This window comes from Tenebrio molitor, chromosome X (assembly GCF_963966145.1).
Source record: "Tenebrio molitor chromosome X, icTenMoli1.1, whole genome shotgun sequence".
NCBI classification, from domain to species: Eukaryota; Metazoa; Arthropoda; class Insecta; order Coleoptera; family Tenebrionidae; genus Tenebrio; species Tenebrio molitor.
This window is the reverse complement of record NC_091055.1, coordinates 1,401,137-1,426,480: the sequence shown is the minus strand read 5'-3', so window position 1 is coordinate 1,426,480 and position 25,344 is coordinate 1,401,137. Positions and strand designations below refer to the sequence as shown.

The window sequence follows — 25,344 nt, the reverse complement described above, 5'->3', positions numbered from 1 at the left end:
TTTTTATGTATCTATAATAGTTATTTATTGTACGAGTGTGGAATGTACGAAATTAGTCAGGCAAGAAAAAGTTTCTTAAGTGACTAAATGAGTAATTCCACATGACTATAATATAACATTTTATCCAAAATCGTGTATAATTGATTTAAATATTGAAATAATATTTATAAAATTTTGACAAGAAAATATTCCAAACGAATTGTGGGATGGTTGTTATTGCGACATTTTGTTTTGTCTGTGGGTGTTATAGTGACTCTTTAATGTTTATTTTTATTAACAAAACTGTGAAAAAACCTAATTATTCCGTGAGACTGAGTTTTTCTCTCACTAGTGGGTTAATGATCCATATTCCTTGCCTCAAATAACCACAGTAATTCGCTTATTTCACACGATTTTGGATTTTAAAAACTTTTTTGACTGAGCCATAGCAACGGGTGGCCGGGTACTTTTTTTTTGACTGAGCCACAGCAACTGGTGGCCGAGTACTTTTTTTTACTGGGCGGGTGGCCGGGTACAGCTAGTGAAAAATAAAATTTGATCAACAAATTATGTTGTACATGTTGCTTTGATTTTTGTTTCTGAAAACCAAGAAATAAATTTGAAAGCAATCGAACTCCTACGATTTTTATTACTGTTGTAAAAACAAGAGATAAACAAATACGTCGTACAAAAAAGCGTGGATTTCTGAAACTTAATGAGCAACATTTCTTTTGATGCAGGAATGTTTTTCTTGTAATCTGTCTTTTTTAGTGTAATAAATTAGTCGTGTTGGACAAGGTGAGGCTTGTGGAGTAGCATCTGTTGATACGATGAAAATTTCTCTACTCTCATTTGTTGTAAGTTGGTAATCGTAATAGCTGATGAAACTAAGTAATGAGTTAAGTCCCTTTTGCACGTCATCAACGGTGCGGAGGTTACATCACAGTTAAAAAAATATTTGGAGGAGCGAGCTAAAGTGGTCGAGGAAAAACTAAATCGTCATTCAAGAAATTCACGGAATTTTTACAATGTGAAACTTAACGAAGTAAATAAAGTGGAGCTGATCGGTAATTACAGCAGTGGAGAAATTTTCACTTTTTTCGATACGCCTTACGTTCTAATGGATCAAGATTTATACGTAGTTTCACAAAATAGCTACAGCATGGTTGATACATTTTTACCAAATGAAGAAGCCGAGTTTCTACAAGTACAGCAAACATTACAAATAATGTCGTATCTCTAATTTTGTTTTGCAGGCAAAACAATTTAAAACGATGTGTTTTGTAATGTTTGTCACAAAACTGAATATTTTACACATTTTCGGATTCACCAAAGAAAGCAAAAAATTTCACAAAATTCAAAACATCATACAGACGAACATATCCGATGCTACATTTTTCGAACACCAAAACGACTTATATTTGGTCATTTCCAATTACAAAAAGCAGGACCCAGCAATTGTTGTGTAAGCAAATCTTCTAGATCATCTCCCGAGTAACATTTTTGCATTTAGAGTGTACAAATTCGTCGACTCGCATTTTGATGAAAGTGAAAAATTCTTCGCTTCAAGCGCCACAAAACTGCACACTTTCCACAACAACGGCAACGAGGTCATTATTGTTTTGGAGGAATTTGGAGTGAGCCAAATCATATTTTCGATACGCTTTTGGTATGTTTTGTGATTTAAGGGAACTTCAACTTTGTACCAATTTAACAACAACGGTGTCAGAAAAATTCAAAAAATTGATACAGTATTGCCCGAGTGTGTGCTAAGCTACGTGTATCGAAAAAAACGATATGTGATTATTTTTGATGGAAATCATAATGGTGTCAAGCTTTATTTGTGGACCGGTTTGTTTGAAACATTTTCGGAAAAAATTCAAAATTTTTGAAAAATGTTTTAGGAACTGCTTTGATATTTTGGGAACAATTCACCACGAGTGTTGTTTTAAAGGGGAAAAAAGAAGTTACTTATTTGAATAATGAACCATATCTTTTCGTCTCAGATGAGGTAAAAATTAACATGTTCGAGAAAGTCTTATAAATTCGTTGTTTGAAATTACAGAAGAGTCTTTGGATCTTCAGTTTAACAAACGATCAGATTTCGTTAATTCTTAACTCTGCGTTTAGTCCAAATTTGACAAACATATGGAGTTATTACCTTAATTATTCAAATACAATAGTTACTTTAGGACCAACTGTAGAAAAAACTGTGGAAATAGTTACGTTTTCAATTTCTGTAGAGGAAAATGAATCAGGTGATTAGGTTATTTTTTGTTTAGAAGCTTCAAAAACTTGTCATTTTTCAGAGGAAAAAGTTGTAGAGAAAGACCAACTGTCAAATTGCTTTTCAAATTTAGAAAAAGCTGTATATCTTTTTCGAAACAAACTCACAACTGCAAAAAATCAAAGCAGTACTGTACTGAGGGAGGCTGCTGTTGACAAATCGCGCAGTAAGGTTAAAATCAATGCACATGAGCGATATTTACAGGGTGTCGCTGAAATGCGCGGCAAAATTTTAACCACGAGCTACTAGGCTTCATGTAGAACTCGGAAAAATATTTAAAAAATTCTGTCAAAAAATAAAACGACATTTAATTTTTGAGCTACAATTTTTTTTTATTGCTGTTAGTCTTCTACGTTGTCCCACAACCTCGTAGGTAAAATTTCGGCACATTTTAAAAATACACCCTGTATATCATATTTTATAAAATGTACGCCAATGCGAAGTAACCTCTAGGAAATATGTTTTAAAACATGGAAACCGCATTGGTGTACGTTTTATAAAATATGATATATGTAATTTGTATTTTTAAAATGTCATTTTATTTTTTGACATAGAATTTTTTAAATATTTTTTCCGACTTTTACATGAAGCCTACTAGCTCGTGGTTAAAATTTTGGAGCGCATTTCAGGGACACCTGTATATTTGTATTTAGAAAATTGAAATGTCTTCGTCAAATATTTTTACATTTCAGCTTCCAATCGACACTTTGGAAGATTTACAAGCGAAGTTTTTCATTGTTAAATCAGCGATAAAAAGTAACGAATCAAACAGTTTGGTACGTTGACAGGAAACGTTTTTAAAAAAATTAAATTAAATTTTGCAGATCATCAACGAAACTTTGACAATTAATTTTCCGTTGAAAGCTTCGAAAGTCGTTGCCAGAGATGTCCGTTTTGATGAGCTTAACAATCAGAAATGGCAACCAGACCGGTGGTTGTCTTACACATTCCCACAGAACATTTCAGGATTGGTGAAAGCTCAGCTCGTGCAAACGAACAATTTGAAAATATCTCACAATAAATCTTTGTTCAACAGTAGGTGTAGATATTTGTAATGGGTGTTGGTAAGTTGTACAATTGTAGATCTCTTGTTACGCAACGGAAATCAAATTGTGTCCGGGTCAGTTCACGTCCAAAACTTGCAAACCACGCGAATTCAAGTGGACTCAGTAAATAATGTTTCCGTTGAGGACATTTGTTACAAAAGCAAACCAACCACAATCGAAGGACTCAAGAGTTTTTCCGAACTGAAAGCGACAAATCTCAAGAGTGGTAGCATAAACGGAGTAATATTTTTACATTTGGGAGATTTTGAATTTTTCAAATTGACTTTCAGATCGATTCGAGATTGATCATGTCGATCCTAACAAATCCCGAGCCTTTGAAGTATATTTTTGATGGGAACCTTAAGGTGGATAATTTATGGGTCAAGAATATAAATGAAGTTGATATTGAAAGATTGAAACAATCTGTTTTTCGATTCGGAATCACAGATTCTATCGATGGAAGTCTCACTTTTACAAGTGTCCAAGCCCGAGAAATGATTTTTGGAACGTTACAGGGAAAGTCAAATTTTCTGACAGTCGCCACTGATCAAACCATAAACTCGTCACTTACGATTTCGAAAATTTATACAGGGAGTATTGAGACTAAGACGATTAACGGGATTGATTTTAAAAATTCAGTTGCCACGCTTGACGACAGATTAATATCTGGTAGAAGAGGTAAGAAATAAAATCACAATATAAATGGTATATTTCTAGGCCCCGTCAGCATCCTCAAATTAAACGTGACACATAATTTGACAATGGAGGGCAACGTCGACAGGGAGTTGTTGCAGTTTAACAACACACACATCGTAGGAACGAACGAATCCGATTTCTTGCAAAGATACAACGGGAAAATCAAAATTCGAGGAAACCTGTTTTTGAAAAACTTCGATTTAGGAAAATCCGCCAAGATCGAAGTTTCCGGAACTGAATTCGATACCAGACTCGACAGGTTCTGGACGAAATCCACTCACCAAGCAATTCCCACACATTTCGAAGCGCAAAACGGAGCATCAACCCCTCACCTCTTCACAACCCTCATGAACGGAGTCAGCGTCGACGACTATATGTCCAACTCGACGCAACAAACAAAACCCGCAAAATTTTATTTCGAAAGCGTAGTCGTTAAAGGAAACGTGAAGCTCAACCCAAGCAAACAACATCTCCCCGATTTACGTCGAATTCAAAAAGATTCGGTCAAAGTAAACGGTACTTTTCACATCAAAGGTTTGAAAAATTACAGCAGCGTTTTGAAAGTGGACAACCTCGAGGTTAATTTCCTGAACGGTGCTAACAGAGACGACGATCATTCAGTGCTTTCAGGTGAAGAAACCATCAGAGTCGATTTTGAAATAATGGAGTTTTTTCAGATTCACAACGAGTTCAAAATTTGCACATCAGAGGTGACCTACATGTGGAGAAGTTGACAGTTGAGGCGATAAATAACGTACAGTTAGAGTCTTTGATTGAAAATTCTTTACACGTGGATGGTCCACAAAATTTACACAAACTCAATTTTGCAAACGTGACTGGTAAGATTATGAACCAAAATTACCACGAGACTAGCAAGTTATTTCAGTTAAGAATTTAATTGTGACTTCTCTATTGAACGGTCGTGAGATAAATGAAGTCATTTTGAAAATCAACAACACAAACAAGATTGACAAGATCAGGGACGTCCATATTGACAGCACTGTCAAAATCAAAAATGTAGAAAAATTGTCGACGATTAATGGTCTGGAAGTTGAACAACTTATGCGTAATAGTGTGAGTTATTAAAAATGTTGTGGTATTTTTAGTTGAGGCACTATTTACGAAGTTGTTTTTCTTGTAGAGGTCTGAGTTTGTTAATAACACGATATTTGGGGACATAAAATTTTCGAGCGCAATAAAAGTCAGGGATTTGCATGTGATCGTGATTAACGATATTGATTTTCGTAAACTTTCACGGAGGATTTTGTACAAATCGTGGAACCAAATAATAACAGAGCATTTTAAGTTCGTTGATCTTAAATCAGGTGAGTGATGACATTTTCGCCGTCGTCTTTTAGCACCAGACAAATTACAGCAAATTTGATAACTGAGCGAATTAACGACTTTTGTGTGCAAAAACCAATCGACATTTCGAGTCCTGAGAGCCAAACAGTTGCGTCAAAAAATCTCACTGCGGTGAGACCGATAAAAGCACAGAATTTGTTTGCAAACGTGTTGTGCGACATAGAGGAGTGTTTGAGGAATTTGAAAAACCCACCAACACAAGTTTGGGACAATGTTTTGATTACAGGTAATGTCACATTTTGGGACGAGCAATCTCTCGTACGTAGAATTCTTTCCAAAGTGGTGACAACACAGTATGACAATTTGATCACAGCCAAAGTGAGTATTGGTTGTGATGTCGCATTTACAAAATAAATTGGTTCGTTTTTGAGGTCACTTTTGTGAATCACATCTGTGCCAATAATGTTAGTGCTTTGAAAACAATTAATAACATTGACATGAAGGAAATAATAGAGGATGCGTTTTTAAACAAGCCTGACACGAAGCAAATCGTGAAGGGGAAAAAGGTTTTTGGGAAGCTAGAAGCAGAAAACTTGATAGGTTTACAAAATACGAATGTCACAACAATTAACGATATTGCGATTTTGAAAATTAATGACAATATTGTGTCGAAAAATTCTGACGTTGTTGGGCTTGTAAAGGGAAAAAAAGTGTTTTTTGGGGGGTTGCAAGCTAAAAAAATCGAGGTGAGTAGAAGTAGTGATTCGGTGATTCGGATTTGACTTGAATATTTTAGACTGAAGTTGTATCAGGAGTTAAGTGGCAAGATTTAGTCAGCTACACAAATGACAGCGAAATACCAAGCACCATGTTTCAGTCTGTCAGTGTCAAACATAACTTTAATGTCAAATTGATTAATAATATGCCATTCGATGTGTTGTTAAACGAGAGGGTTTTAAAAGAGTCGCCGAAACAAATATTGACTGGCAACTATTTTTTCCGCGATGTTAAATTTAAAGGTATTCGAGTAACTCACCAAAAAATGTTTGGTGTTTTTGAATTTTTATTGCGATAGGAGATGTTTGGGCGTTTCGGATCAACGACGTAGAAATGGCAAACGTGGTTTACGACGATAAAACTCAAATAATCGAAAGTCCCAAGAAGTTCGTCGAAGATCTGACGATTGTAGGAAACGTAAAAGCTGAATTTGTTAATGGATTAAAATTGTCGGAATCTTACGAACAAGCTGTTTTGAAAAATGAAAAAACCAATTTCACCGGAACAGTGGTATTGTTGTATTTCATTATTTGTACTAAAGAGGTTTTGTTGGGATTTAAATAAGTGGTGTGGTCAAGGTGGGTAACTCACAGTTAAATTTGCACTTCGGTCGTGACCTGGCCGCGTGTTCCGACCTCTTAACTCTGCACGTATTGCACACCAATCACATAATAAGCGAGTTTAATGACCCCATCCAAAACTAGCGAGTAACACGATTGAAAAACTGAAATAGTATATTAAAAAACAAGTTTAATAAGACCAGTCTTGAATCACAATTTCTAGTTTAAAAAACGAGTGGCATAGCCACGAGTTATTTTAAAGAATGAGTGCTTCAGGGTCTTCTGAAACGGGTTTTTTAAATTATTTTTTGTAATTTGCCCTTTTTAAGTCGTTTTTAAACAAAAATGTTTACTTCAGTCGATTTAGGGACTTTTGTGGCGGTTAGTAATGTCTTAATAATTTTAAAATTGAAAATTTGATCAAGTCTCAGATTTCACAGAACCGTAGCGCGTTTATTCAAATAATTTAATAAATGTGAATAATTAAAGCCGGGTTATAAACGTTATGATTGAGAAATCAAAATCGTATTAATACAATTTTATTATTATATGGGGTTATTAAAAACGTTTCTAACATCTAGCCACCTACGATGTTAGAAACATTTATAATAATTAATAACCTTGTAGGAACATAGACTATTAGTGCAATTACTTATCTAAAATGTGTACTGCCGTACTGTGTATTTGCTCAAATCAAATTTTTCCAATGAATACTTCCTGTTCTTGACACATTTTCTAATTTAAACTGATGCATGACAAATTTTCGTAAAATGTTCCGTGAATTAATGGCTATAATGACATCACAGGTGATGACGTCGCGTTCGTTAATATGTCTATTAGAGAATCAAAATGGAGGCAAATTACAAAAAACGAGTTTTTTATGCAATTTTTTCTAATTTGCATGTAAAATACCTACAAATAAAATCCATTTTGGTAAGTTAGGGAATTTTGTGACAGTTGGTGACACTTTTATTTCAAAGTTGACATTTAAAGCAAAATTTTAAATTTGAATCTAGACCAAACATAATTGTCATTTTTCGCAAGTGAAATTGCGATTAAAGATGAATATTATCCAGAAATGCGGCAAATAGCAGAGAATACCACAGTAAATTTGCTGCTGGCAATGTGTGTGACCAACTGAAAAAGTTTGTAGATTTCGGATGTGTTAATCATTTTAAATGTGTTAAAACAACAAACTAGAAAAATGTTTTTAGGTCGTTCTCAAACCAGCATCGCTAGAAGGACGCATCGACAGCAATTACATAAATAACGTTCCCGTAGAGTCTGTGTTGAACACAAATACCAAACAATTTTTGACATCGGAAGCTCGACAGATCAACAAAATCACACAACAAATTTCAGACTTCGTCAACAAATACCTGAACACCACAATAAGTACACATTTCTTGTGGTGTCTCTTATTTTTGCTTGATTACACATTTTCGAAGGGATGCCGGCCGAACTGATGTATTTGGAAAAATCAGCGGACTTGCAAATATCCGTTCCAAATACAATAAGCGCTCAAATTGTGAAAACTAGAGACGACATTTTGGTTCATATCGAAGGCGAGGAAGGTGGCAAGTTTTGTGGATTGCCAATGATGTGTAAATGTCCGGTGCAACAGACGATGCAAATTTCGTCGGAACACTCCGTGAATACTTTTATCAACAAACAGAGCCAACGAATCTACAGTTATTACGACGATAATATCATTATAAATTTCATCAGTAACAGCATCAGCACCGATTCTTACTGCAGGTAGGTATTTCGTTTAGTGTTTATTAGACACAAAGAAATCCGTCATTTTGATTTGTTTTTTTTTTAAGGACAAGTAAAACAAAAGTTATGAACGAAGTGTCATCTCTCACGTGGAACACAATTCCTCGCGATGATAATACCGGAGGGTTTTTCGTACACCAAGCCTTTTTTAATGGTTACATAAGCGGGGTAAAATTTTTTACCATATACGATACAACGTACGTGGTCGTCGGTGTTTACTACGATTCCGTTTTGGACACGCACAACGTAAACTCTTTGGTGTTGCGATTTAACGAGGACAGAGTAGATATTTCCGCGTGGGTTGGCTCGCGTTGTACGATTTTGTTGTAGACTGGGCTCGAAGAAATTCAAAAAATACCAACCGTGGGTGCGAAGACTATTTCGTTGTTCCCGACAGCGCAGGGGATTGTTTTGATAATTGGAAATTTGTTGGAGTCTCGGGTCAACACGAAAATTCTTCGGTTCGATGAGCAGAAACAACAGGTTCCGAACAGTTGACGTTCGAATGTTGTTGTGATTTGTTTGCGTTTCAGTTCGAACTTTTGCGGGAGGCGCCAACTTTTGGAAGTCTTTTTGCCGAAGGGGTCGTGTTGGAAACGGACAGTCTGATTATTTTGGCAAATGAACGCTCGAGTTTGCAGATTCTCAAATACCATCCGGAATTTGACAACTATTACTTTTATCAGAGCTTGCAACTAGATTATCCGATATCATCTATGTCAGTCTTCTACGCTGACGGTAAATAAAACAATAAGTTAAAATGCATTCCGAATGATTTTTTTCCAGATTTTGGAATAAGCGATGCCTATTTGAGCGTAGTAACCACGAACGATAAATACTTTATTTACTCTTTCCAGTTTATAGAAGGTTGGAAGTTAGAATCTACGGGAGCACTAGACGGTATTAAAAGCCTGGTTCCTTTCAAACTAAACAACAAATCGTACCTACTCGCTCCTTCGTCGAATACGAGCTGTTTGCTCACTTTTGTTGAACACGACTTGTATTGATTCACGTTTTGTTTGTTTTGTGTTGTAACTCTTGTTTTTTGATTACATTTTATGTTAATAAAAAGAAACTACATGACGTGATGAACGTTTTATTAAATTGGTCAAACCACGATATATGTTGAAAAATTAAGTATTTTTAACAAAATAAAAACAAGCTGACACAAATTTTTTGATAAAGATTCACGTAATTTCATTAATATTTCCTATTGCCACTCGACTTGTTGTAATCAAACCTATCTGAATAATTATTGATACCTGGCGGAGGCGGACAAGCAGGTGCTAAACTGGAATTTCCTGAAAATTGTTGGTTCATTGTGGACCTCCCTGAAGAACCGGAACCAGGATTCCATCTGAAAACGAACAATCAGGAAACCTCGCAATTTGTTTTATCCATTGTGTTGGATTTCAAGGTCGCGAGTGTCACCCACCACGCTTTGTTAGATTTCAAGGTCACGAGTGTCACCCACCACGCATACAACACATTCAAACCGAGAAGTACATGAGCGGTCTTGTGATTTACGTGACAATCAATAGGTTGGACACCACGTGATGTGTCCTTTTCTTCTTGAGCGTACTCTACTACTAACTAACAACAATAATTTAAATGATGTTAATGTTAAAACGGTCTATTTATAGAATAAGCACCCACTGCGAAAACTTAAAATTTTAGTAGCGTACCTATCCACGGAAGGTGGATCTGGACGCCACGTTCCTCCTTTAGCTGACCATGGTTTTTGATTGCCAGAGCCGAATTTCGACTGTGGGGTCACAGAATGATTCCAACGTTCAGAAACTGTAACCACCATTATCATTATTTCGATAAAAAGTAGTCAACAGCACTCACCGTTTGGTTCAGAATAATGATGTTCCCTATCAGATTTGATCTGAGACGAAACGTGTCGTTCCCTAGCTTCAGGCATCGGTCGAAAGTGTGGACTCCTGTCCCTTTCGGTGTATCTCGAATCCTTAGTCCTGCACGCATCAAAGTAGTTATTTAGCCACAAAACTGGCTACTTTACCTTATATTTATAGTCGATTGTGAATCTCTAGGTGGCGCATCTCTGGTGTCCCTCCCCCTGACACTATCATACGACCTATCATATTTAACTGTGGTGTTAGATCGATTTAAAGATGAACTCTGATGTGACCGTTCTGAATTATAATCACGACCGCGTTTTTCGGAAAACGGTTCGTGTTTATCGTACGACAATCTCTTAAAATCTTTGGAGGACGTAAATTTTTTTGCCGATATAGGACTGTAAAAATAAAACCAATAAAACTTCGATTCTGTATCCATCTTGTTGGTAAATTTCCATACAAAATGAATACGTTTTGAAATCTAACCTTGGATGTGGCGGCGGCTCGAAACGAGGCGCCTCTTCGAAGTGACGATCATTTGCGGGTCGTTTGCGTTCTTCAAAGGGTTCCTCCCTTCTGTAGGGCATTGGCACGGGCCTTTTGACGGCGCGCCTGTCCTCTTCCAAGCGCAGTCGTGACCTCTGCAATTCCATCTTTTCCATTTCCAGCTTCTCACGTTCGAGTCTCTGCCGTTCTCGCTCTAACTTGATCAGTTCGCTCTTTTCGCGCTCGATTCTGTCACGTTCGATCCGTAACTTTTCGCGTTCACGTTCTAGACGTTCTGCTTCGTTCCGCTGTCTCCTCGTGATTTCTCGCATCTCCCGAAGACGCTGTGCTTCTTCGTGGCGGCGACGGCTGTCTTCACGCTGGGCACGCTCGCGGTCTCGCATCCTCTGTCTTTCCCTTTCTTCCTGCAACTCCGACTATTAATTAAACAAATTTTCTTGTCTTGTCGATTGGCTCGTCCTTACTTTAATTTTGTCAAATGTAAGGACGTTACCACGGTGACCACCTCCAGAACTAGATCGGTTAAACGGTCTTTCTCTCTCTCTCATTCGTTCCCTTGACGGAGTTCTTCTTCGTCCACGACTAGATCTGTCTGAAGTTAAGGACTTCTGAAACAACCCGATATATCAAATTTTGTATTCATTTCAAAAATATTTAGCGCTTTCACGAACCCCCATTTAAGTTTTACATAAATAAAGCAACAAAAAAAGAAGTTAACCAATGATTTTTCCACAACTGAATATGTAACATACTGAAATTTTTTGTACGTAAAATATTACCGATAAATAAAATAAAAACAACTAAACACTCACGTAATGGTCACAATTACAACAGTCAAATAGTAAAAAATAAAATGTTATCAACACTCATACCTGCGTTACAAGTAAAAAATTTGACGTAACGTTGCGCACAGTGTCCACTAGATTTTCGTGAAACCAGACTTGAAATAATTGATGAAAACGGCACTAACAGCGATTTCTCGTTCACCCAAGTAAGGAAAAATTACCACAATTTCAGAATTTAACCAAAGCGTCTAATTAACCACACAATTTTTGAAGGCGCAACCACAAAGTTGAAACTTACGTAAATGAGATTTATTATAACAAAGTAATAAATAAATAAAGCTAAGAAAAAAATCTTATTACCGCTTTGTTTGTGTTTATTAGGTTAGAGTCTAAAAGTTTGACATTACACTTTTAGCGACACCAAGCGGAAACCGCCGTAACTAGTGTCTGGTTAAATATAGGTCGGCTGTGGAAAACAAAATTTGTGATGTCACTTCCTAAACAAACTGTTGCTTGTCAAATGTGATATGTACGATATTTTTGAAATTGAAAACGAAAATACTGTCAAGTATTTTTTCGTGATTCATTTAGAACGATGAAACTCGACAAATGAAATCATAATTTTTTACAGTTGAGAATTGATTTTAATTAACTTTTTCTAGCCAAATGGACTGATGTGGGAATATAAAAAACTGTCATTTAATTACCCTTCTTTCAGGACTATCCACGCTTGTTTTTTCTTTATCTTCACCTGTAATCACTTCGTCGACTTTCTCTTTACCTTCAGGACTTTTCTTAATTTTATCTTCCTTCTTTTCAACTTTCTTACTTTCCTCTGTCGTTTTTTTTCTCGCCGGATTCAAATTGTCAGCTTTAATATTTTCAAACTAAGCAAAACAACGAATTAGCATAAAAGTCGTTTGACACGAGACAGTTATACCTTATCTATTTTGATAATTTGTCCGTTAAATTCTGTATTGTTGAGCTTGGTGATGACATTCGTAGCGTCCTCTGCAGAACCCATAGTTACATAACCAAAGCAACAAGATCCCGGAAATCTTGCGTTCACGACGACCTTTGCGCATACAACTTTTCCGCAAGTTGAAAGAAGTTGCTTAAGTTCATTTGCACGTGTATTCTTTGGAACGTTGGTGATCCAAAGCAGTCTGGGGTTAGACTGTGGTTTCTTTTGTTGAGTGGACTCTTCTGACGTTCCATTGCTATAAAACACCATTATAGTCAGAACAATGAATTCATAGATGAATATACAAAAAATTCATTCATCAACTTTTCCAGAATTCTTGTCAAAATCATTCACCCAAGAACGCTACTGTGTCTAAATACACTATATTTATACAATGACAATTGTAATCGGTAAACCTCCTCAGAAAGAAACGCCTTGCTAGCTCTTTTTACCTTACAGCAGCACTGTACCATAAACATTTTCATTTATTTAATTCTTCAACCCACAAATATGTTTGAACATCAAAATCTGATCTATTGTACACAGAAAATCCATGATCTTATGATCAAAAATTATCCTTCTTGGCCCAAATTATGTCATTTGAATCCAATTATGGTGGGTTAAAGATAAATGTAGAAGAGGCTTGATAGTTCCACTGTTGTCTGAATGTGAGGTCTTTCCTCAATTACTTCAATGGATGTTGCTTATGTAGATTATTTATTACAACAAATAAAACTTCAGGGCCTGCTGACTATTGCAGAATGAAACCAACCTAGGGCTTGTTCCAGTTTCCACATCTTGACTTTTCTTGGAGGCCTGCTGTGGTGTAGCACTGGTTGCTGTTGGTTCCTTGGGCTCTTCAACCTGGACTTGTTCATTTGGAGTTGTCTTCTCATCTACAGGAAGAAATGAAATCGTTGTGATATATAAATCTTAGCCAACAATATTTAGTCCCCGGAACTCTAAGTATTTAAAATGAAATTGTGGTAATTTAAAAATTTTGAAATGTCTTTGAATTGTGTAAGCACTTCACTTGAATTTTTAATAACACCAAATTTGTACAATTTCTTGAAATGTAATCCACAGTGGAATCCATTCTAGGCCATGATTAACAATAACAAGAAAACTAAAGGCAAATTAGCACAATCCCTAATAACACAAAATCCTTGTCACACCAATGATGCACATAAATCTTCAATGTTTGTTTTCAACTGTACCACTTGATCAGTCTCCATATTCTTGCCTCTTCACACCATCAAATGTCACTCTTCTTTTCAAATTAAGTTCCTGCTTCTTTATCACTTTTCTTATTTGCAACTTTAGTTTTCATGTTACATCATATCAAAGCCAAGAATCACTCTAAATTATACATATCAAACAATAACTTACCCAACTCAGGTTTATTTTTCTCTGAGTTGTCCACATCTTGTTCCACATTCTAGAATACATAATCTTAGCATTTTAACTGATTAATATTAATAATCACCTCTTCATTAATGTTTTCTTCTTTTTCCAAAGTCAAGTTAATTGCAGACTCTTGCTCTTGGTCACCTTTATCACTATCTTTTTCTTCTTTTTTCTCTTCAACAACTGGATTCTTGTAAATGATCAAAATCAGTTGTTTTTCAGTGTTTAAGCATGCTACAAACCTGTACTATTTCATCTAGTTTACTCTGTTCCTCTGTTTGACCTCCATCTTCAATTTCTTTACTTTCTGCATTTATGTTGTCACTTTTATTATCTGCATCAGTTTCAGCCTTTTCACTTAACACATTATCATCTCCTTGATCTAAAATGACGCAAAATTACAATCTGTTTTACTTTTTTTTTGTTGTCATCTCATACATGAAGATGATGAGGTCGAAAGTCTTTTGCTTGGTTTTTTGTCAGCAATATCAAAGCAATAAGTTTCATGGTCAATGCCTTCATTTTGTAGTGCCTATAAGCGTAAAAACTTCACACCCTCGGTCTGATTATTATTTAATGTTTACCTTTTGGAGTCGTTCAACAAGATCCTTTTTTACTCCATTTTTATCCAGACCCCTCTTTTCTAGCTCTGCTCTTAAGTCAACCACACGTAGTTCGGATAATTTTTTGCTTTCACTTTCTGACATTTTTAGATTTTTTTAAACAAAAATAACCATATTGTTCAAAGGTAGTATGATTGTTAATTTATTTTACAAACAATACCAAGCCACCGAAGGTGCAATAAATGGCCGGAAATGATGTCGCCCCAACGCAGACGCCATATTGTGATTGGTGAATTAGAAAATGGCGGCTTGTTTTAAATCACGATATAAAAACTTAAAATAAAATTGTCACAAATTTATGCATACAAAGTTTTAATAAATGTTTGTCGGTACTAATTATCGCATTATATAATTTTTACAAACGTTTGCAACATGAAACTGACCACTGTTGACGTTACTTATTTCATTTCTTTACTACGTACAATGGATCCAAGAACATCATAGCAGTAATAATTCGCTACATTTATATCGAGCGATCAAATTAATTTGTAATCGACTCATAATCCATATGTCTTTTGGGATTGATGTCGAGCTCTAATTTGTGTTTCTTCAAACTGTGTTTATTGGAGCGTGGAGCAAGTAACGACATACGATTTCGAATTCATGGATAAATTAATTTGATCGCTCTTTATTTAACGCACACAAATTTTGTTTAATTCATTAAAGTCATTTTCACTGTCTTTCTGTACTTTTTTCTTGCTTTCCTGAAGCCCCGAATCAACTCGTAGCATTTTATTCCCTACAGAATCCAGCAAATTTAATGAAATCCTAAAGAAAGAAAAAACTCATTAGATTCATATGAAATAATTGTCAGGAGGAGAATTTACAAAAAACAACCACCAATAACCACTTATTTGTTAAGTAATTTGCATGAGATTTAATCATTACCTAACTCCTACAAATTAAGTCTTACAATAATTTCGTTTAAATCAAATACCTATTATCTACTTATTTAAAACTTTTATTTGTGCATATTATATTTTCTTCTGTTGTGTAAAGAATACTTATCAATTAAGGTATCCTTCATCTTGACGGAGGAAGTTTTATATTAGTTGCTAATAAGAGTAATAAGTTAGCAAGTTCTCTTCAATGTCGGTATCAGATTTAATACAATTCCATTGACCCAGAAATGATTGCATTGCATGGAATTGCTTTCTAATCGTATTCTGATTTTTTTTTTTCAGAAGGCATTTTACATCGATTTGTAAAATTCCTTATATCCATTGAACATTCTTGTGCCCACGTTGATAGCGATTGCTTTTAAGAGTTTTAAGGAGTGATTTTCAAATTTTCACAGGGTGACTTTCAAATCGTAGGATCGAATTTTTTTCAGAAATCGTTATACAGTAAAACTTCGATATAACGTTCCCGTTTGTAACGATGTCCCGCGTATAATGCTCTTTTCCTGGGCCCCGGTCCCATTGGGGAATTTTCCAATGAAAGTTTATCGTTGTAACGCTCCAATTTCCCGCTTATAACGCTCCGATGAGGCAATGGAAAGTGTAAAATTACGTAAATTAAAATCAAGAAAGAAACAACATGTATCATGATCTAATGGATTCTGCGAAAATAAATTTCTAGGAATTTTCTCTCTCCCCTACAAAATGTTTTCACGAATTTTCCACTTGTAGGTACCTACGTACTTTTTCTTGCTCGGTCCTGTTAACATCCTATAAAATCCCGTGAAAATAATTTTCAATAAAAGAAAAAAATGCATTAATAAAAGAGTTCGATCGATCTATCTACATTGAATCAAAAAAGATTTTGTTGCATTCAAGAACATAAGTGCGTCAACTTTACATACGATATTTAAAAAAAAAGTGAATTTGTTTCGGCCCATGAAGGAACCAGCCGTAAAAAAATACAATCGGCGAAATATGAAGAGCTGGAAGCTAAAAAATTGGTTCATCCAAAGTAGAAGCTCTAACATCCCGACAAGTGGTCCGATTTTGCAAAAAACTAAAAAAGGGCCCGACAAGTTTTTCCCAGTAATAGCGCTTTCCCGCCTATAGCGCTCTTTTTTTTCGGCCCTAGAAGTTTTACTGCATATTAAAATTAGTAAAATGTAGAAATGTTTTAATAAATCATTTATGTCCATTTCTCCTAAAATTTTGAAGCTTATGAAATCTAAAAATTCGAATCGTTTCAAAAAAAGAGTGCTTACATAACTTCTTTTCACATAAATATTCTAATGATTTAAAAAAATATGTAGGTATTTGCACTTTATGCAATACATATTAGGTACGTATTTGAATGTTATAAATGAACTCATCTCGTGCTTTTTTAAAATTCATGAAATTAGTCGTAGCATTAAACACAGAATCAAGTAAAATTCTTGTTTCTGCTGCCGTGGAAGGAAATAACTCATTCGCCGCTGTTGTCGACAGCCATAGAATTGAATGAACAGAATTACTCATCGAAAATTAGGCAGATAAAAGCTGTCAGTCAAGAAGCACACAATAGAACGAAAAATAATAACCGATGTATTTTTTTGAACGTTATGGAAATTCCAAAGGATAGTGCTTAGTGCCTGAATTTAAAATTTGCAAATATTTAGCGAGGGTGTAGGGGCGGCGCTAGTGAAGCATAACAATGGCCGATTAATCTCGCATCTTATTGGCTGCAGAGGTGGTTTCCGTTATTTATGGAACCAATTACATTTTTTTCAATCAAATTTAAATTAGTTTCCCGAGAATACTGTGATCGCCATTGTAAAGTGTAAAAAATTTGTTCGTAAGTTTCGTTAGTGTTGTTTTAAATAAAGTAATAGTGTTAAAGTTGTTAATAAATGAAATAGTTAGAGTTCGCCGAGTGAAACTTCCTTTCGTACTCAGTGACATAAAATGGACACGCGTAAGCGCGGTTTCCGCTCTGTACCTCCAAAACGACAGGAATACACTACAAAACGGGTATTTAAAAGTCATTTATTTCTTAATTGTTGACTAATTTGTCATAGAAAACAATAAGTTAGGGTTGCACTAAAGTTAGGTTATATTGTCATTAGGAATTGGCAGAGAGGAGAAGCTTACCCCTGTGCCCCCCATTACCAGCAAAAGTGAACAAGAGAACTTCACAGAAAAGTTTATTTCAAGAAAGGGGTTTTGCCAAAGTCATATTTTTCAATCAACCAGGTGAGAACAAATCTTTCACGACCTCATTTCTTTCAGTCAAAGACTTGTGTTTGTGAAAAAGTTATTTGAGCCACCAACACAAGGAACTCTCATTTTTTTGAATTATATAATCAACGCTTTTTATTTTAGTGAACTTAAGTCGACTGTACAATCCTGACAGAGAACAGTCTTATTTTGATCAAATTTTTGTTAAAGACCTCACTATAGGTGAAGGTTCATTTGGGGTGGTTTTTAAAGTAAAATCTAGAGAGGATGACAAGTTGTATGCAGTAAAACAGTTAAAATCATCACACAACCTACACTATGGTTATGCAGAAGTTGAAAACTATGAAAAAATTGGAGAACATAGTAATTGTGTAAAGTTTATCATGGCATGGGAAGAACTGAAAATAGTTCACATTCAAATGGAGTATTGTAATTTAAGTCTAGCACAATATGCAGCTGTAGCACAAAAAATTATGGAAACTCAGTTGTGGGAAATACTTTATGATATGTTAAAAGCACTGGATTACTTACACGGAAAAAATCTTATTCATCTTGATGTAAAACCTGGTAACATAATGATGAGTGAAGGGTTTTACAAGTTGGCAGATTTTGGACTTTTAGTTGACTTAAATAAGGTTAGTTAAAGGTCAAATAATCTCTTGTAAAACTTCTAACTAATTTATTTTAGCATGATGGTAAAAAAATATCAACAATATCTGATGGTGATGCAAAGTATTTAGCATGTGAAGTTCTTGATGGAATCTACACATATTCATGTGACATTTTTGGATTAGGAATCAGTCTTTTGGAACTGGCCACTAACATAGTACTACCAGAATTTGGGCCTTTATGGCACCAAATACGAAAACAACCACCACCTGAATTTTATGATGGTAATGTATATTCAAAAACGAAAACTTGGTGCCAAAACACCTTTCAGTTTTTTTCCAAATTACATTTTTCATACATTCAAAATCATTTTTCTACAAAATCGCATTTATGTGCTGATGGGATCTCTTTCATAACTATTTAAAACAGTAAAAATACAGTTTTAAAATAATTAGACCCAAAAAAGTAATCTGTTTGTTGTTTTGTCACTTGTTTTTTTGTTTAAAACGTGTAAATTTAAATGTGTGATTGAAATTGTTGTAAATGTGAACAGGCGTGACAAAATCATTTGCCGCTACTATTGAAAAAATGATGTCCACCAGCTATTTGGAAAGACCACAAGCTGCCAAAATTTTAAGATACACACAATTGAAAAAAATTCAGAAACAAGACGTGAAGCAACCCAGGAATAATTATTGCGTAAGTTTACCAAGTATTTGGTATGATTTTTATTGTGGTCAAATTGAATTGCAGCAAGAGTTATCTGACGGACCGTTTTTAATTAACAAATGTGATAATATTCTTGACAACAACAATATCATAGAAACACCTAGGAGGCCGTTGTTCGAAGTGCGCAACAGTTTGTAAGTATTTCAATGAAATCACGTAAATACTTATAGTTTCGTTTGATAACACCTCTATTTTAGGAGTCATGGAAGCGATAAATTGCGGGATTTACGGATGGATACGTCGAGAAATTCCAACGATTTGTGCAAAGAATTACAAGAAAGAAACTCTCCTGGTATAAGTAATCGTCGAATCTTATCGAGAGTCAAGCTGGCCTTTTAACATTTTATCTCTTTCTGATCTCAAAGCAGTTGTGATATTTCAATAGTACTTAAGACTATAGCCAAAAGACTGAAAAGATGGCACCCTTTTATTATGTTTATAGTATTAGTAATTGTTCGGCATCCTTCTGTTACCAGTTACGTTGTTATTATATTTGGCTCCCATTCCGAATAGTCACATTTTCGTAGAAATAGTCGTGGCAGTTATTATTTAATTGTTTAACATGTATTGTGGGTTTGTTAATATTTAATATGGTTTCTAGCCAAATTGAACTTACTTGTGGAACTATGCAATATTCCATGTGATTTAGTAAACCGTTGTGATTAAGACTTGATGGATTTAATAATATATTACTCAGTAATTCAAAAGTAACAATTAATTGTCTATTTCCTTAATTACCATTGAGTCTTGTTAAACTGTAAGATAGTTGGAATAATATTAAGAATTTTTGCAATTTTATTATAAACGTTTCATTCGAAACACCAGAATTGTTTAAAAAAAATCTGTACAACAAACAATTTTGGTGTTTTTGTTTTGTGATTTTATTCTATTCATGTTTCTGGATTGTTACATTTTTAAAGAGTTTATTTAAGTTTTTTCTTTAATTCTCAATGAGTTATGTACGTATTCTCGTTACACAATACTTTGTTTCCAGTTCAATAAAAAAATTTATAATCATTAATGTATTTGACTTTCATTTCTACAACATAACAATACATAATTAAATTACAATACTTGCACTTTTCTAACTTAAGTAATAATATACAATGGAACGCATCAATTGCCCATGGAACCTTTCGACGTCTAAAAACATTCAAATCAGCAAAAAATAGCACATTTCAATCTCATACTTACGAGGTAGACGCCAACGATGAGCCCAAATAGACCGATGGCGCTACCGAAGATTTCGATGATCAAAATCTTGACGAAAAGCGAAGCATTTGCTGCGTCCGCTATGGCAGCTCCGGATCCCACGACTCCGACGCATAAGCCGCAGAATAAGTTTACCCAACCGACGGTGACGCCAGCTCCAAAAATGATGTGAGCCCCCATCCAGTTGGTCGCGAGATCTTCAGCTTTCTCAATCTTGTACGGCTGGAAGAATTAAACATGCCGCTAAAATTAGTCCCCACTTGGTAAATTTAGGCGGGCCATTTAAAATCAACCAATCAACATCGATATTACAACAATGACGTCACTTTTACAAGCGCGCTATTTCAAAACTAACCTGAAATGAACTCGACAAAACGATCGCAGTGATCAGGCCGTAAATGGCCACAGCTTCACAGAAAATGATAGAAATTAAATTTTTCGTTTTGATTCTGGGAGCTTTCACTCCTGCACCCACAATGCTAACTCCCGTAGTGTGAATTCCTCTGAAAGAAAATGTCAGTTTTTTGATTTTTGGGAGTTAGGGTCTTACCCGGCGGCCCCAACTACAGACAGTGCTACAGCTAAACCAATTCCGGTCGCAGCCCACATGTGGGGCGATACATTTTCCAAAAACCTAGATACAAATTAATTTTTTTGATACTGAAGTGAAGTCAACTTTTCACAATAGTTGAGTTACAGGACATCAAGGTTTGACATTTTTCTTTTATACTTACCATGCCAAGCTGACTTGTTCCCCTTTTCCAGTTAGGACATAGTAAAGTACTTTAAAAATAAAATTTGTGTCAGTCAACTAATCACATGACCAACTCACACCTAATGTCAAAAATAATGTACTTACCCAATATCGTTATGACCAATGTGGACAGCACACTCCACGTGTAAACAAGAGTATATCTCATTTTGTATTACTTATTTTTTTTTATTAAGAAACTTTAATAATTTTTTAGAAATTAATGGTACATTGCTCTGCAGGTATTACCTCGTCTGTACTGAGCTTGTGACTACGATCTGATAAGCCTTATCTATATTGTCATATTTATCTAAATTAAAGTGAGAGGGGGGTTAGGAACAAACATTATTAATATTATTATTATTATAATTATGTGGTCCAAAAATACAGTTCATACATGTTTTAAGTCATATTGTCCATAAGATTGCAAGGCACAAACCTACTTTTATCACATCGTAACGAGTGCATTGCACCAATACCTAATACGTCAGGTTACAAAATTCCAAATCACTAGACTACAACTCTATGCTAATATAAATAATAAAAATATTAAGTATACCAAATAAGTTTAGTGTGGACAATTCCAAAAATTACAACTGAATGGCTGGAACTAGAAATTTTGTTTAGATTTAAATAAATGAAAGCAAACAAATCAGTAAAATTTATTTTAGTCACTTAAATACAAATGATTCAGTAAAAAATGCAGTGTTGTTACATATTAATTTTCAATAACGCGAAAAACAAAAGCGTAAAGCAAAAAAGTGTTGGATTGTATTTTACTGGTTGTTAAGTCAAGAATAATTGCACAAAAAATAAGGTTCACTTCAATAGAAGAAAAGTGTACATTTAATACTTATGTAATGATTTCCAAATGCATTCTTTTCAGTTATCATATTGAGTAGTTTTAAAATCTCACAAAACTTTTAGTCCCAACCGATTTCGAATTTTCAAATTCTTTGGATGTCTCATCTCGCCCATAAAAATTAACAAGGAATCAAGACTTTAAGGGTGAAGTAAAAATACGTCGACAGGAATGGAAATATTTTTCCCACTTTCATATTTTCTCACACAACTAGCGCTAAGTCTTAAAATTAGCAAGGTACACATAAAACTTATTAAAATCATCCACACCGGTTACGAATAAATATAAAGTAACGAGAGCATTTGTTACATACGGTGATGTTTATAATCTGTGTGCCCGTTACAGATAGAATCACGAAAACACCAATACTCCAAGATCCCTCAGGAACATTGCACAAAACAAAAAAATAAATTATTTACACATAAATTCTTCCATCTGTTCAGATTTAACGTGTCTGTTGCTAGTTGGTGTCGGCATACCGTTCCCCATTCGTAAAATGTAGGGAATCACACTGTCTATTTGCACTTGTCCAATTAAGCCTGCGAAAAAGAGTTCTTCTAAAACCAAAGGTTCCAAACCGCGGAGTGGTGGAAGACGCAGCAGCAATCTACAAAAGATTCGGAACTCACATCTGACGGTTCAATTTTCAAACAAATTACAGTGTACAAATAACACCGGTAAAATTGTGAAAAAGTGCTGTATAATAAATTAAATTAATAATGAACTAACCTCGGAAAACGATCGGTGTCGTCTGGAAAACTATTATGTACATAAGTTTTTAAAGCTTGAAAGGATTTCTCTTGCAATTTCTCCACGTGTTTTCTTAAGAGGATGTCTGGCTGATCTGCCGAGAATAAAGTAATTGCTTTCAAATAAGCGTATTCGTGTTCGTCGACATTTAGTCTATTCATGGTGTTTGCATAATCTTGCAATTTAACAATATGATCACTAACTTGTTTTACTTTAGTAGCAGACATTTTATCTTGGGCTATTAATGTGTGCAAATGACTTATAAGTGCCGACAATATCGTCGACAGAGACAGCGTTTGTGAGCATTGCGCTAATCCCAAAGTAAACAATTCCGCCCAACATCCCCTAAGTAGCGTAATTTGAGTCTCGGTGGTTAAATATTGAAACGCCGGAATATTCCTGGTCCAGTGAATCGACAAAAACAACAATCGCGATCCACTTTCACAGATGTAGTGTATATTTAAATAAGGTGGGACGGGGCCGGGTATTTGAAGATTAAAGCTAATATGCTGTTCTTGCAGTATTGGTCCTTCATATTCGTAACATTTTTCGTCGGCTGCGGTTAACGAGGACAAATCGGTGCCGTTCAGACACTGGACTCGAGCCATCGTGTCGAGAGCTTTTGATATTAATTGTTTGTCGCGTGCCATTATTAAAGCATCACTTAATTCGCCGGCTCCTGTGTTTGTACTGTCCATCGAAACGTCATCTTCGATGCTTGCTTGGCTCGGGGATAAGTGGTAAGGCAAGTCTGAAGAACCGCTATTGCCTGAAAGCAAATTCCAATCACGTGTTAACATCATTCACGATTCTGAATTCAGATCTGGGCGGGATTTTGTACTTTGGAGCCTTCAGAGTGAGCTCCAGCGTTTATAAAACCCGCCGTTTTATTCCTTTTTTGGAGATTACGAAAATCTGAATTAAAAAATCATAACAGATTAGAGTCCCCTTTGATTCAAATTGAAAAGTGATACAACGATATAGTTATCGACAAAAACGGAGGAATTTCCAGAAAAAGTGATGTCTTAACACTGACAAAAACAAAGTTTTTAGTTCACCTGATATTTATAGAATATGAACAAAAAGAAAACAGCGACGACGAAGACAGGCTTTGTGAAATTTTAACAAATAAAAGGTTGTGTAGGGTAACCCATTTCCCATTTTCTCTAGTTCCATTTTGAAAACGTATTTTTCAGTGGAAAAACACTTTTCTAAATAAAATCAACGTAAATGGTAAATGTCACATTTGACAAGTGACAGTTTCATCACGTTACGTCGCACATTTGAAAAAAATTTGTTTTTCACAGCCACCTTTGATCTCTTTTTTGTTGAGAATGTTATAAAGCATAATGAAAATAATCTTTTAAAATAAATTACACTGCCAAAATTTATTAGTTATGTAATTGTAATACATTATAAAACAACATAAATCAAGACAAAGCAACAGTGGTTAATTTTATAAAACAGGACCATCAAATTCAATTACTGACGTCATAATTTTCGGGTGTCAAATTTTATAAAAAAAAATTAATCTACTTTTAAGATAATTTGTTTATTTTTTGCACACCACTTACCAATACGTTTATTCAGAAATTGTAAACCCAAATCACATGGATTAAAGGGAGCTGGTAACAGTCCTGGGGAGTCAGTACTCAAGTCTTTCCTAATAAAAATTTTATTTACACTGTTGGAATTGTAATTGTTTCCTATATTATTTGAGTAGTCTTTTTTATCTATGATTGGTTTGCGTTCATGTTGTACAGCTGAAAGAGTCAAATTTCTAATCAACTATTTGTCTACAAAATAAACAACTTACAATCACTTCTCATTCCACAGGCTAAACATTTTTGGAGTCTACAGTATTGACATCTGTTTCTGTGGTGTTTGGTAACTTCACAATTTTTGCTTCCTCTACACTGATAACCGAGCTGTTTTCGAATAGACCTCTTAAAAAATCCCTTGCAACCCTCACAACTGATAGCACCATAGTGTCTCCCTGAAGCCCTGTCCCCGCAAACCACGCACAGTTCCACAGTCAGACACAAGTTATTCGAATTATTTCTAATTTTATCACTCAATATTTCCGATTTAATACTGTGTTCTATATCCATCTTTCTGGTCAGACAGACTCAATCTGGGCACTAATTTCAAGCACTTACGGTTTCATCTATATTCTGTTAAATATTCAGAATTATTTATAGATATATAAAAAAACCATGCGACCTTTCGTTGCATTATAGAGAAGAATAATGCTTTGAACAAGGTTCATGACCTTACACCTGCTGCTGTTTTTAGGTGTAGGGACATTATTTTCCATTCAGGTAACGAAATCCATTCTTTCATGAACGACATGGCGCTAAATTTAAAATGTTAAATTAAAACTGAGTAATCTTGAAAAATGTGTTACATTTTTTAGCACTCCATAATTACAGAAAAATGTAAAAAGAAATAAGTAACGTTAGGGCAAATTCAAGTAAATTTAAGACTATCCTATAAATTTTTTAAGGTTCTCGTTCTCTATCCCTCTCTCCCTCTTTCTCCGCCTTTCTGTATAATACATATTTATATAATAGATGTATTACGGATTTTGTGTATATTATAGATTTTATATAACTATACTGCCATATTTTGTTTTGATCACAGATTGATATTGATTGATATTGATCCTATTGATATTGTGTGCTGCCCTCTGTGTGTTGAAATAATAAAATTGATCGGTATGTTCTGCGAGTGAT

At 34.9% G+C, this 25,344-nt stretch overlaps 5 protein-coding genes across 9 annotated transcripts; 2 read left to right on the top strand and 3 right to left on the bottom strand.

The window, feature by feature from the left end:
- The first annotated feature begins 748 nt into the window (after positions 1–748).
- Positions 749–9,512, top strand: fs(1)M3 (female sterile (1) M3). The gene is given in 25 exon segments (XM_069060792.1): positions 749–836; positions 884–1,186; positions 1,236–1,444; positions 1,493–1,616; positions 1,668–1,830; positions 1,884–1,990; positions 2,045–2,237; positions 2,289–2,437; positions 2,959–3,042; positions 3,091–3,301; positions 3,350–3,552; positions 3,603–4,602; positions 4,686–4,847; positions 4,895–5,082; positions 5,150–5,333; positions 5,384–5,691; positions 5,745–6,059; positions 6,110–6,332; positions 6,389–6,600; positions 7,865–8,045; positions 8,099–8,408; positions 8,477–8,711; positions 8,760–8,912; positions 8,963–9,167; positions 9,216–9,512. Coding segments are annotated over 25 exon segments (5,670 nt in total). The 5' UTR covers positions 749–809; the 3' UTR covers positions 9,437–9,512.
- Positions 9,510–14,816, bottom strand: LOC138140440 (SAFB-like transcription modulator). 4 transcript variants are annotated; one of them, XM_069061515.1, is made up of 14 exons: positions 14,542–14,816; positions 14,396–14,489; positions 14,200–14,339; positions 14,037–14,147; positions 13,940–13,988; positions 13,323–13,446; positions 12,527–12,806; positions 12,294–12,473; positions 11,266–11,406; positions 10,781–11,217; positions 10,456–10,692; positions 10,281–10,408; positions 10,115–10,229; positions 9,510–9,786 (listed from the first exon to the last, which is right to left on the bottom strand). In XM_069061515.1, the coding sequence occupies exons 1-14, from the start codon at positions 14,662–14,664 to the stop codon at positions 9,630–9,632; spliced, it is 2,316 nt and encodes a 771-aa protein (XP_068917616.1). In that variant the 5' UTR covers positions 14,665–14,816; the 3' UTR covers positions 9,510–9,629. The 4 variants fall into 4 exon arrangements, with proteins under 4 accessions (XP_068917616.1, XP_068917615.1, XP_068917617.1 ...); XM_069061514.1 differs by having other exon boundaries at positions 11,266–11,409; positions 14,542–14,814; XM_069061516.1 differs by having other exon boundaries at positions 10,781–11,205; positions 11,266–11,409; positions 14,542–14,814.
- Positions 14,817–16,993: 2,177 nt separating this feature from the next.
- LOC138140188 (membrane-associated tyrosine- and threonine-specific cdc2-inhibitory kinase-like) lies at positions 16,994–20,055 on the top strand. The gene is made up of 7 exons (XM_069060994.1): positions 16,994–17,489; positions 17,585–17,711; positions 17,841–18,331; positions 18,385–18,589; positions 18,859–19,004; positions 19,059–19,168; positions 19,232–20,055. The coding sequence occupies exons 1-7, from the start codon at positions 17,424–17,426 to the stop codon at positions 19,371–19,373; spliced, it is 1,287 nt and encodes a 428-aa protein (XP_068917095.1). The 5' UTR covers positions 16,994–17,423; the 3' UTR covers positions 19,374–20,055.
- LOC138140189 (V-type proton ATPase 21 kDa proteolipid subunit c''-like) lies at positions 20,042–21,291 on the bottom strand. The gene is made up of 6 exons (XM_069060995.1): positions 21,106–21,291; positions 20,981–21,029; positions 20,797–20,880; positions 20,602–20,749; positions 20,229–20,468; positions 20,042–20,177 (listed from the first exon to the last, which is right to left on the bottom strand). Exons 1-6 carry the CDS (start codon positions 21,164–21,166, stop codon positions 20,151–20,153), a joined length of 609 nt encoding a protein of 202 aa, XP_068917096.1. The 5' UTR covers positions 21,167–21,291; the 3' UTR covers positions 20,042–20,150.
- Positions 21,292–22,024: 733 nt separating this feature from the next.
- Positions 22,025–25,191, bottom strand: Hr78 (Hormone-receptor-like in 78). 2 transcript variants are annotated; one of them, XM_069060993.1, is made up of 4 exons: positions 24,432–25,191; positions 24,184–24,372; positions 22,589–23,378; positions 22,025–22,466 (listed from the first exon to the last, which is right to left on the bottom strand). In XM_069060993.1, the coding sequence occupies exons 1-4, from the start codon at positions 24,718–24,720 to the stop codon at positions 22,271–22,273; spliced, it is 1,464 nt and encodes a 487-aa protein (XP_068917094.1). In that variant the 5' UTR covers positions 24,721–25,191; the 3' UTR covers positions 22,025–22,270. The 2 variants fall into 2 exon arrangements, with proteins under 2 accessions (XP_068917094.1, XP_068917093.1); XM_069060992.1 differs by having other exon boundaries at positions 24,426–25,168.
- Positions 25,192–25,344: the final 153 nt, after the last annotated feature.

What these genes read in the sequence shown, in the direction of transcription:
- LOC138140440 (XM_069061514.1), bottom strand. Translation starts at nt 14,664, where the DNA reads ATGTCAGAAAGTGAAAGCAAAAAATTATCCGAACTACGTGTGGTTGAC. An exon ending in GAGCCGCCGCCACATCCAAG is followed by an intron (nt 10,693 to 10,780) that starts GTTAGATTTCAA and finishes TTATTTTTACAG; the next exon opens with TCCTATATCGGCAAAAAAAT. An exon ending in TCATTATTCTGAACCAAACG is followed by an intron (nt 10,230 to 10,280) that starts GTGAGTGCTGTT and finishes TGGTGGTTACAG; the next exon opens with TTTCTGAACGTTGGAATCAT.
- LOC138140188 (XM_069060994.1), top strand. Translation starts at nt 17,424, where the DNA reads ATGGACACGCGTAAGCGCGGTTTCCGCTCTGTACCTCCAAAACGACAG. An exon ending in TTTTAGTTGACTTAAATAAG is followed by an intron (nt 18,332 to 18,384) that starts GTTAGTTAAAGG and finishes AATTTATTTTAG; the next exon opens with CATGATGGTAAAAAAATATC. An exon ending in ACCACCTGAATTTTATGATG is followed by an intron (nt 18,590 to 18,858) that starts GTAATGTATATT and finishes AAATGTGAACAG; the next exon opens with GCGTGACAAAATCATTTGCC.
- LOC138140189 (XM_069060995.1), bottom strand. Translation starts at nt 21,166, where the DNA reads ATGAGATATACTCTTGTTTACACGTGGAGTGTGCTGTCCACATTGGTC. An exon ending in ATTGGTCATAACGATATTGG is followed by an intron (nt 21,030 to 21,105) that starts GTAAGTACATTA and finishes TTATTTTTAAAG; the next exon opens with TACTTTACTATGTCCTAACT. An exon ending in TTTTGTCGAGTTCATTTCAG is followed by an intron (nt 20,469 to 20,601) that starts GTTAGTTTTGAA and finishes TAATTCTTCCAG; the next exon opens with CCGTACAAGATTGAGAAAGC.
- Hr78 (XM_069060992.1), bottom strand. Translation starts at nt 24,720, where the DNA reads ATGGATATAGAACACAGTATTAAATCGGAAATATTGAGTGATAAAATT. An exon ending in CTGTGGAATGAGAAGTGATT is followed by an intron (nt 24,373 to 24,425) that starts GTAAGTTGTTTA and finishes TGACTCTTTCAG; the next exon opens with CTGTACAACATGAACGCAAA. An exon ending in GACACCGATCGTTTTCCGAG is followed by an intron (nt 22,467 to 22,588) that starts GTTAGTTCATTA and finishes AATCTTTTGTAG; the next exon opens with ATTGCTGCTGCGTCTTCCAC.